The sequence below is a fragment of the Rhipicephalus microplus genome, chromosome X (genome assembly GCF_043290135.1).
Source record: "Rhipicephalus microplus isolate Deutch F79 chromosome X, USDA_Rmic, whole genome shotgun sequence".
NCBI lineage: Eukaryota > Metazoa > Arthropoda > Arachnida > Ixodida > Ixodidae > Rhipicephalus > Rhipicephalus microplus.
In genome coordinates, this window is record NC_134710.1 from 254090092 (window position 1) to 254102082 (window position 11991).

Consider the following 11991-nt stretch of genomic DNA (forward strand, 5'->3'; position numbering starts at 1 on the left):
GCACGTCCCTTCTTTCCTCGTTTGCCTCCAACGCCGACGCCGACAGCGTCTGCTAGCGGGTTTCTTTGTTGAGAACATTGTCTGCTCAAGCCATAAAACCGTTCTCTGTCCACTCCGTATATATAGGCACTCAATCTTGACGTCCAAAGTAGTGCTGATGGAAGAGTTTTTCTGTGCGCTATTGAACAATAAAAATTCGCAGCGTGCCTGTTAACTAAAGGTGGACTGCAGGTCTCTGAGTCCAATTGGAGTCTTTTCTTTCTCATTATCCGTTGGCAGTGATTGGCATGTTCCAGAGCAAACAACGGCTCAGCACTACGTGGTTTGCGCGTCCCCAGGTTTCTCTCCTGCGAAACGCCGTGATCGGTGCCAATATGAACGCCGCTGCCAGTGTAAGCGTTAGCACCTGCTGCTTCGCATCTACACATGGATCTCTTTAGCGGGAGATGGTGTAACTTTTTTTTCTCTTGAGCTAACCACTTTTATGGACCCAGTAGTTACGCAATCTACATGAAATGATGCCTCGTGTAATAGTACACTTGCACCACGCAATATCTCGTCTGTTGACGTGCTCCTTGCCCTGCATGACGATTTCATACAGGCTCTTTTTCTAAAGCAGTCTCAAGCCCTACCGTGACTCGGGATATCATACACTACTGTACCCCTGAATACCTAGGTTTGCTAGTTTGATAATGGCTAGACTACTGGTTTTCATCTTTTGCATCTATAGGGATTTGTCGTTCGCCACCAGCACCGCCTACATCGACACAACGTCCGTATTTATCCGACACGTATCTTGAACACTCTCGCGAAATATTTTTTTAGACAGCGTCACAGCCACTCCAAGCTAGACTTCAACTGCTCAGATATTTTACATATTCCAAAAAAGCAAGAACATTGCGAGACTTCGAGCTTCTGTTCCTTAATTTTTCTGCTTATTAGAGGCATGAAAGGATTAGTAGCAAACTAAATAAGACATACAACTTAGAACGTGTGGTTTGCACAGATGGCGTAATTTCATGCACCACAAAGGAATCATAAGGGGGGAGGGGGGGGGAATAGAAGGATGAAGGGAAGGCAGGAAGGCCAACCAGATGAGCGTCTGGTTTTCTATCCTGCGCTAAGTTTAAAGGATGAAAAGTTACAAGATATTCTTTAAAAGCTAATCAATATGGTAGAGGAGCATGTGGCTTTCTCTGAGACTGTGACCCTCTCTGAGGCTACAGCAACAGCAACACTTCCGACGAACTTATGGCTGCACCACTGATCGCACAATGAGAAATGCCAAATGTCACGCCACAAGGCCAAACACTTCTCTATCGAATACGCTATACACTCATACCAACACAGAGCAACTAAAGATTATAACTCCTCTCACTAAACATACAAGCTGAGATCTCTGTCTCCAGTCCTTCAAAAACATGAACGACAGCAACAGGGTACGAGGTTAATTGATGAGAAGTACGAATAAGGGTGGTGGGGTGTAAGAATTATCACTGACGACAATGCCTTGTGAGTGCAGGAAACACGAGTAAAACATATTTAAAATTTCAAATCTTACGAGGACACACTAAATAGAAAAAAATTACCATAGTGACGACAAACGCAAACTTCTGTTTTCGCAGCACTCGCAGTGTAATAATTTCTCACAACCTTGAAACAACACACCCAACAACATGTTTCGTTAAAGCATAACAGTGTCAGTGGGAACAGCAGTGGGTACACCAGTGGCTTCGACCATGCACGTGGTGCTGTGTACAGCTGACGCTCGCTTTTATACAAACTGACTTGCACTCGGCATGTCACAATTTTTCGGACTGGTTCTACACCATACATGTCATTCTGCGCACGCTGTAGTGACGACGAACGACCGTAACGCGTGATAATATTCTGTGGTTTAACAGCCCAAAACGTCGATATGGATATGAGAGACACCGCTGTGGAGAGCTCCGAAGAATTAGGCCACCTGTGGTTATTTACCAAGCACCTAAACCTAAGCACAGGGGTCTCAAACATTTTCGCCTCCATCAACAATTCAGCCGCCACCAGCGCCAGGATTCAAACTCGTGACTTTCGAGTTAACAGTCGAGTGCCATAACCACTAGAATACCGCAGCAGGGCAACTAGGAAGAAAATAACGAGGATATCTATCACCTCTTGCTCGACTGTCCGAAACACGACACACACAACGACGGCGACTCGAACAGGAAGTCCATACGCTATATCCCGAGCGAGCGTTTTGTTTGGATAAAATACTAGGCCCATGGTCATCTAAAATATATCGGAAAAGCAATGAAGGTTCTGCAACGTTTTTTTTTTCAAAAACAAATATTTGTGACCACTACATACCGGACTAGCTTGAAAGTGAGCGTGGCGGCTACGCGTGTGTTCTGACCACATGAGGACTTTTGTACTCATCTATGTAAGGTTATATGTGTATATGTTATTGTGTTTCCTTTATATTTCTCTATGTGTAAAAATGAAGTTTAAAGGAATATAAGTCGCCAAATGACGCTGACAACTCCTTTGTTTATTTTTTAATTTATTTAAAAAAAGAGGACGCACGGCTTCGCTCGAGAAAGTGCGTGCATAGTATTTTTTATTACAAGAAGCAACAATTTCTTTTTAAAAAGTGGTTAACCGCAACTGAATCGAACAAAAACTATATGATTTTCGGTCATGAGAGTGTTCGTATGTTATGACAAATTACCTAAATAACAAAGAATAATCGTGCAAAATTCTATTATTTTCGTATATGGTCAAGTGCCTTTTGTTGCGTTGCAGAAGGCATTCCAAAACGACCAATCCAATTTTTTGTAACAACGAAAATACTCCCATTTAAAACAGGACAATTTAGATAGCGAACGTACTTTCGTTTTCACCGTCTTCAGTTCGGGCCATATCGACGTAATTTCGACTCAAACGCGAAAATCAAAGTCAGCAATATCTTCGGAAATAAGACTCGTCGCGACATGACATGTTTATCTGAGGTGATTGTGCATAGCAGTTATTTTAATTGAAAAATTGATGCCGTGTTTGGTTCCATGAATATTTATTGTACGCGCTGCGTGGTATCATGTATTTTTTTCATCATTAGAAAAGCCCTAAACATTAAAGGAGCCCTGCAACACTTTTTAAGCATGGTCAGAAACCACTCCCGAACGGTAGTAGAGGCTTTCGACAACACGCCAGACAAGCAATATTGCTCAGCACGCGGCCTAGAATTCACAATAAATTGTCAAAGTCAGTTAAAAGTTGGTTTCTCTTTTCTCAAAAAGGAAAGCAAGTGGTCAAAAATCACGCGTAGCAAGCCCACCTATCAGCCATTGCCTGATTTAAACATGGCGCACTCGATCTTTACAGAGATCAACGCGGGAGGCCGCGACTTGTGCGCGTGCGCGCGCGATCACACTGACAAAGCCGCGCATTCGAAGAAAAAAAACAAAAAAAGTTTTTAATGACAGGAGGTGCGAAGGACATAATTTCTTTGCCCCTGCCGCCCCTCCCTGCTTAGATTCCAGCGCTTTCATCAGGACGACAGAAGAGATAATGCAATCGCAGCATGCAACAAATCTTTGTAACTCCACTTGCACAGAACGGATTCCTAAACGTTTTGCGGCGTTCAATGAGTAAGGGAATAAGCTCTTTCAGTGAATTTATTCCATGGTTACTTGAAAAAGGTGTTTCAGGGCCCCTCTGAAGAAAATCGTGCGACTGCACTCGCGCGCTACAGCATTGCAGTGCTCTAAGCATGGCATTCTGTCTGCAACGTCTTTCGTATCATTCTGAAAAAAAAAAGAGGACCTTCCAACAATTTTTCCCCCATGTTGAAATTTTGGTCACAAGAATGAAACTTGACTACACATATTTCTAATCACGTAATGAAACCTATATTTACACTGATGCAACAACCCTTCCGCAAGTTTTTCAAATATAGAGTTTCTTCAAACTCAAGAAGCACAAAATACGAAAAAAGGTGTCTCGGTTACGCATTGTTTTTATTTTTTCTGGATGTTTTTGTTTTTTTGTTGAGTGTAAAAATGAAATTTTTATCAACACGTCATTACGGCACAAATTTGTCGGTACGCGAAGCGACGGACGTGGAGTCATACCCTTATCCATTCAAATTGTATTTTGTGTAAAGGCATGACAGACTATAGCCACTTCGCCTTCTAATCACGCGCGAATTCGGCTTCTGTGATTGGAAATCCAAGCCACGGCTCCACACTTATTCCGGCCCAACGACAACGTCACTGAGGCGCGTCATTGTCGCCACATATAAAGTCCCAGAACTCGAAATATCAGAAATCAACTAGCGCAGCATTGCTTTGGTAACAAAATGAAGCTGAAGATGAAATATTGACATTTCTTTCAAAACCTGCGCAGAATAACATCTCTGAGAGAGGTTCAGGAGCATTACCGTGCGCACAGCTGTTACTCACCTCTTCAACGTAGTATAGTGTCGGCGCTGGTGCTCGTGTATGTACATCGCACACCTCATGCATGCTTTTCCCAACACTGCACCTGTGCCTAAGTCTATAACATCGCCTGAAGGAAAAAGTCGTAAAATCGACTGGACTGCACGCTACACCAAAGCAATATCTTCCATCTGCATATATATAAGTGTGTGTGTGTGTGTGTGTGTGTGTGTGTGTGTGTGTGTGTGTGTGTGTGTGTGTGTGTGTGTGTGTGTGTGTGTGTGTATGTGTGTGTGTGTGTGTGTGTGTGTGTGTGTGTGTGTGTGTGTGTGTGTGTGTGTGTGTCAAGAGGTCCACTTGCAGCGATTGCTTTCTCCCGCTTTTCATAATGCAGAAGTAGACACGTGCGCATCATATACTGTAGCTCTTTATGCACACTTCTGAAAACCCACGTGTCTTCAAAAACATACCAAATTCTCACTGTAAGCAATCTTTTTTACTTAATATAGTGGCTTTGAAAAAAAAAATTTGTATTTCACCCTCAGAAAAGTTGTAGATACCGCGTGGTTCAAGGAAAATTGTGGCGTAGCTGCATCTAATTGCTGCATCTAATCACTGGGGCATAAATATACCATTCCTGTTTTAAAATTGAATGTTGCCTGATGTAGGTTGGATTTTCTCAGAAAAATGCGATGGAAAATCTTTCGGTCTACAGGACCCGCAATGGAATACTTAAGTCACAATTTTTTTACAGTGCGTATTTTATGCCGTAACATGAAGTTCTACTTAATTGTACAAAATATTATCATAGCCCCGTATATCGGAATGATAAATCCAAATGAATCATTACAAATTAGGGAAGTTTCTTTACATTGCGTTTAAACTCATCTTTCTACGCTTGAAATTCATGAATTTTAACCAATAACGAGGAAGTCATATGCGCTTGAAAGTAACGGTGTCGATTACGCCAAGTTCATGATATGGGGTTCTAAAGTTAGCAATGGAATGAATTTTCGATTCATCAATTTTTTTTAATGAAAAAGCGTCTCGGTTAAAGTGTAAACGAAATTACAGTACGTTTTTACTGTTAACTTTACAAAGTCAGTCGGAAAACAGGAGCTACTTTCAACATTTAGAACAAGCAGATGTGCCTTCCTAAATTACGGGATTCAAGTTGAACTTTGCAATCTGTGTGTAAACAGAGCTAAAATGATTATCAACATGTGGTTACTATTTTTTATGTTATAACTGTTTTAAGTGTTATTAGTGTCTGATTTTTAAATAACACAGTTCATACACGACAAGTAACTAAATATGTTGGGTTACCCGCTGAACACAAAACAAAAAAAAAACCTTCGCGAGGTATATCTGATCTATTCCACACTAATACAAAAGCGGTGGCGAAAATAGTTTATCTTTTTTACACAACTTCCTCCCCCTCCCCGCGTCTTTTCATATTTTTTGGCAGTCGAAACAATTCGCAACTTAAGGAATATACGACTAATGTTTCTTTTTTGTTGTTATTGTTGTTGTGGTTGTGATACGTCGTACACATGCCACCCACATGCACATAAAAACATGCGGCTTCAAATGCAGAAGCTGCAATGTTTACAATGTCAGAAAAGCATATCCATAGGACACAGGAAAATTAAGGGCATGTAGAAGGTATTTAACGAATTGTCCGAAAAGTTCGGATAATAAAGTGGGGCATTTCCTCGCTGCCTTCGTAATTACGTTTTAGTGGGAGGTCGATATTATCATTTGACTAGCTACATTAATTACGGTCGCCGTTAAATTGAAGTTTAACATTTTTGATCAGTGTAGACAGGCAGTTGGGTAGCGAGGGAACTGAAGTGTTCCCGGCAAAGAACACATTCCCGCTTTAAGATGTCCAAAAAGCGTTCCTATTATTTCAGCAGAGCTAGCGAATTTCACAAACTTCACCTGCAAAAGCAAAACGAGAATGAGCGTCACTGCCATGCCCTCATGAGACTTCTAGAATGATCGAGCGTCGTCATATCAACCATCGACCCATAAGGATAATTTGTTTCGTTAGAGCACGGGCTACGCTTTGTGGCGCGCACGGTGTGCGTATTTTAACCAATGCAAGAAAAAAATAACGCCACAGCGGTAATTGTCATGAGAAGTGACGTCATCTTGGTCATCTGCTGATTGCGCCCGTAGTCATGTCGCTTTCAGTTTCGCCCATGAATTATGTAAAATTCGATTGTACAAGACACCGTCTTTTTTTTAACTCTCAAGGCGGCAATGAGCTCTTCGTAGTAAATTCTCTCAGTCAAACCAACCTTCTGTTTCCACTAATTAAACAGTTATTCATTTATTTTTGAAATACTGTCTTAGTTTACGTCTCTAGTCCTCCTTAGACGTGTGTGACAACGAACAAATGTTGTCAGATGGCATGGGAAGCATGTTCTATTTGCTTGATTTTCGAAAATTTTCAGAGAGATTTTTTGAAACAGCCCGTAACTTATGTCTTTCCGCTTCAATTACGAAAATAAAACGTCATAACCTAATACCAAAGACCATATTAAGTTATGTCAAAATGAGTCTCCTGGTTGCGACATGATCCACACTGTCATAAGCTGTTGCACTAAATATTGACAGACGTGCACAATGTCCCCGTGGTTAAATGCGTCATCCACAGGGTAGCTGCATCGCTCACACAGAAGAAAGATCGACGTTAAGCTCTTGCTTTGAAGTCACCCTTGTGGTGAAATCGCTGAAGCCAGTGCCTTCAGTGACACGCACCGTCGCTAACGCCATTTTTACTGGAGGTGATTACACCTATATAATTTGTCGCGTTGTTTGTCGTGCTTGATACTCGATCAGTGACGTCAAGGAAACACATGCCGGGTGAACAAACTACAAGATAAAACTCGTCAAAGAGCAAAAATAACTTCAGTAAGGACCAAAACGACAGTTAAGCCTGGAAGGATGCGCGACAACTTTTGCTGTTATGCTTTATGTTGTCAAAGCACTGACTGTGCTCCTCACAAGATTTTCTTTTTCATTTTGTATTTTCAATAATATGTTAACCCACCATGTCAATTTAGAGGGTGAGGAGCAACGCTGCTAATCTCGAGGGTGGGTTTTATTGCCTGCCATGGCAGCGACTTTCAGATGGAGTCAAAATGAGAGAACACCAGTGTATATAGTTTGTGCTCTAGTAACAGCATACCAACTGCAGGAAGAGACAGCAAAGTGGACCAGAAATAGCGCTGACTGCCAACTGAATTTTATTGAAGGTTCTACGACTGTTTTTGTACAGAGTGCAAAAACAATATTCATGCGCGACGACGCATGTGTGACCATGACAAGATAATTCAAACTGAGAAAAGAATACTCTATCTCGAAAAGGATAAATGAAGGTGTACTGGTGCATTGATCCTCGGCCTTCCTGATAAAAATGCATTCATAATCACTATTTCATACTTCGTTCTGGCTTTTTTCAAAAAACGTGTTTTATGCAACATAAGGTTACACTTACATTCTTTGCAATGTACAGCCATGAGACTACCATAGCCATTCTTAGCATTTAAAGCATGCTGCCTTGCTCGGTCATTGAAAAATTGCCCAGTTTGTCTTATGTTCACTTTTTCACATGCCAACTGTGTCTCATAAACAAAATTAGATTGGCATTCAGTGAACCTATTCTCGTGACGAATGGTGCAAGATTGACTACTCCTGTTGCTGTTTAGTATTCACACTTTTAAAAGCTTGCAAAGGGCGGAAAGCCACAAGTTATTATCATATCTGCTCACTAATTTTTTTTCAGATTGTGAGATACCTCATGTATGTACGTTATTTCATGCAAACGTTTTTGGTCGTTTTTTTATGTTTTGTTTAACGTTAGTTTCTGCAGGAGGGTTTCGCCAATAGGTGTGATGATGCTGTTGGGATATCCAGCATTTTTTTAGTCTTTTAATGTGGCTTTAAAGGCTGCCCTCATCCTTCTGCCCACATGACTTTTGAAGGGTGGCCTGAAAACATGTGGTGATAATTCCTTTCCTAGTAATTTTGAATGCCCTCATTCAAAAGGAAAGACGTTATTACCACTCCTGGGCTGATGTATCACCATCAATTATGAGTAATATCAGAAAAAGCAAGACGAACGTCTAAGTAGTGAATAACGTTGTCTTTAGGCAGTGCAAACGTGGATTTGAGCCCCCAGTAGTGCTTTTTGAAGACGTTGAGCACAGCTTCAACGTTGTCAATAAGACACCTTTGTCAGTTTTTTTCAACAAGCACAAGGAAATCATCAACATAACGATACACTCTGCGTAAAGGTACACATGCAAGGCTAGCAGAAATGCGTTTGTCAATAACAGATAAAAAAAGATGTCACAAAGAAGTGGCGCCAATGATCCATCTATACAAATGCCGGTGCGTTGAATTACGAATTGCCCATTGTTTTGGTGGTAGTCTAATTGAGGTAAAATTGTAAAAGCGTTATAAAAGTGTCAGTGTTCATGCCTATATTGTTCTAAAATTTGTTTTAGAGAGAACATCATGGCAGAAGCATGTAGGGTGATTTCTTCAAGACAATTTGAAAATTTTGACTTTTCAAAAATCCTTCTTCGTAAGGAGCTCCTGCAATACTGTCCATGAACTACTGAAAGCATTTTGCTGTTCTGTGGCAGGGTTTTCAATACACGTTGTGGACTTTTATTATTTGCTTCTTTGCTATGACCTTATTTTTGCTGTGAGGAAACGTTTAGAAGAACAGGAGGTGCATTTTCAGTACATTATAGGCATGAACTCTGACATTTTTATTGCACCTTTAGAATTTTATCTCAATTCCACAAGCATCAAATACGATGAGCAATTCTTAATCTGGTGCACCAGCATATGTATAGATGCATGATTGGCCCCACTTTTTTGTGACATCTTTTTATCTGTTATTGATAAACGCATTTCTGCTAGCCTTGCATGTGTACCTGTACGCAGAGTGTATCCTTATGTTGACGATTACCTTGTGCTTGTTGACAAAACTGGACAATTGTGTTTTAATGACAGCGTTGAAGCTGTGCTGCATGTCTTCAAAAAGCACTACTGGGGGCTCAAATCCACGTTTGCACTGCCTAGAGACAATGGCATTCAGTACTTAGATTTTCACCTTGCTTTTTCTGATATTAATTATATTTGCTTGTGCTATCAACCTAGGAGTGCTAATAACGTCCTTTCTTTGGAATGAGGGCATTCAAAATTACTAAGAAGAGGAATTGACACCACATGTATTCAGGCCCCCATTCAAAAGTCATGTGAGCACAATGGTGAGGTCCACCTTGAAAGCCACAATAAAAGACTAAAAGATGCTGGATATACCAACAGCATCATCACACCCGTTTGCGAAACCCTCCTGCAGAAACTAAGGTAAACAAAACAGGAACAAAAGGAAAACAAAACGACCAAAGACCTTTTGCATGAAATATTGTACATACAGAAGGTATCTCACAATTTCAAAAAATGGCGAGCAGATATTATATTAACTTGTTGTTTTCCACCCCTTGCAAGCTTTCAAAAGTGTGCGTTCTAAACAGCAACAGGAGTAGTCAGTCTCGCAGCATTCGTCATGAGAATATGTTTACTGAATGCTAGTCTAATTTTGTTTGTTAGACACCGTTGACACGTGAAAAAAAAACACATAGGGCAAACTGGGCAATGCTTCAATGACTGAGCAAGGCAGCATGCTTTAAGCGTCAAGAAAGGCTATTGTAGCTTCATGGCCATACACTGCAAAAATTTAGGTGCAGTCCTATGTTTCATAAAACAGGGTTTTCGAAAAAAAAGCATGAACAAATCATGAAAGACAAATTATAGAAGCATTTTTTTATCAAGAAGGCTAAGGATCAATACATAAGTATTCCATCACTTCTGCTTTCTGAGAGAGAGAGTATTCTTTTCCCAGTCAAGATTCTTTTGTCATGGTCACACCTGTGTCATCGCGTGTGAGCACTGTTCTTGCACCTGAGCAAAAACGGTCGTAGCACCTTCAATAAAATTCAGTTCACAGTCAGCGCTCTTTTCCGTCCCCTTTTTTTTGTCTTTTCCTGCAGTTTTTGCGGTGTTACTAGAGCAAAACCACGATGAACCAACTCACCCAAATTAAGATCTTGTTACCAGTGTATACCTACATATGAGTGCACGCCTAAGGACCCCAGGTGGTCAAATATTCAGAGTCCCCCCGACTGCGGCATGCGTAAAACCCCATCATATAATTGCTCTCAAGTACTTCATCTAAGTGCTAAGAGGCTTGTTTTAGGTGCCAAGATATTTCGTGGAAATATGAGGCGGTTGGTACAAGCACTTGGGAGCGGCGCAACACCCCCTTTTCTCAGCAAGAGACGGTAATTCAATCATTCAATGCGTACGTACCGTTGCTACATTTAGGGAAGTCAGGCGGCCTGGTGGAACCAGGCAACATAATTGTTCCACGGCGGTGCGCTTCCGCGATGACGAAGAAAAACGCATTCATAAAAAAGTACTTTAGGTGCATGGTCATTTTGGCGCACTTTGGCTGAACGAACGGCAACGATATGGCTGCTGATGAAACAGCCTTGTACGGCCACGTCAACGAATAAATTGACACGTCTATAGAACTGCCAGCGTCTTTTTTATCATTTATTTTGCTTCGCTATCTGCTTCATTTTGTCAGGTTTGTGTGCTTTTTTGTGTGCGTTTGTCGGCATTTTCATACTCCAAGAATGAGAACAAAGAAACGCGCACATGTAAGTACGTGATAAAAGCGTACACGTACACGCATCTTTCTTTTCTAGAACAATATGTCTGCCAGACGAGTTCCGAGCTCATTACGCCTATTTTTGTGAATATGGAATCTGAATAACCGCGGATGAGTAAAAGAGAGGAGCGCCGTGTGCAACAATAAAACAGGCGCCAAGACACATTACGCAAGGCGGACAGCTAGCATGATGTTTAGGACGATATGAATATGATTATGGCCTTCATTGAATCCCCGATTTTCAGAAGACATAGGCGGACATATACTTGGTCCCCCGCCTTTTCGGCGCTATGGCGTCAATGAACGCCACAAACCAACTAGCCGAAAATTCTTCTCTTCTGGACGATCATGCCTGTCGCGGTATCTTATGTGCGAACGTTTTTCCTAAGGTTTGGAATGCGTAAAGCAGCGAGAGCCTATTTCTGTGTTTAAACATAATGATTCGAACATGCTTTGACCAATTCATGCACCACTGCCTGAAATTCACCCAATGCTTCGTAAAGATCCTCGCTGTAGCTGATCGTTTATGAAGGTTTCAGTATAATCTGATTCGGTACTTTTTTTCTGTGCTATAAACTGCATGGTATGCGAAGCATATTCCGTCATATTTAGTAGCACTGCATTCTGTTTTGGTTGTGACTTTGTGAAACCTTTTGCGTCACGCTGTTATTCATCTATTAGTTTGTTTGCCGCGGCAATTCTACTGACGTGTGTCATCTGGCAGCTAAGTTTGGGTGCTCTCGTGGCATGGTAGGCCTGCGTTGCTGGCAGTCCTATAAAAAAAAATCATCATTGACGCCAAAGAACAGCTGA

The 11991-nt window shown here is 41.3% G+C and overlaps 1 protein-coding gene across 1 annotated transcript in view; it reads right to left on the reverse strand.

The window, feature by feature from the left end:
* The window catches only part of LOC119162420 (uncharacterized), a 27142-nt gene extending 16148 nt beyond the window's left edge, over positions 1-10994 (reverse strand). Inside the window, exon 1 of the mRNA XM_037414803.2 lies at positions 10815-10994. Within this exon, the coding sequence (XP_037270700.2) occupies positions 10815-10941 (127 nt within the window). The 5' untranslated portion in view covers positions 10942-10994. The remainder of the gene's footprint in view (positions 1-10814) is intronic.
* Between the last annotated feature and the right edge of the window lie 997 nt (positions 10995-11991).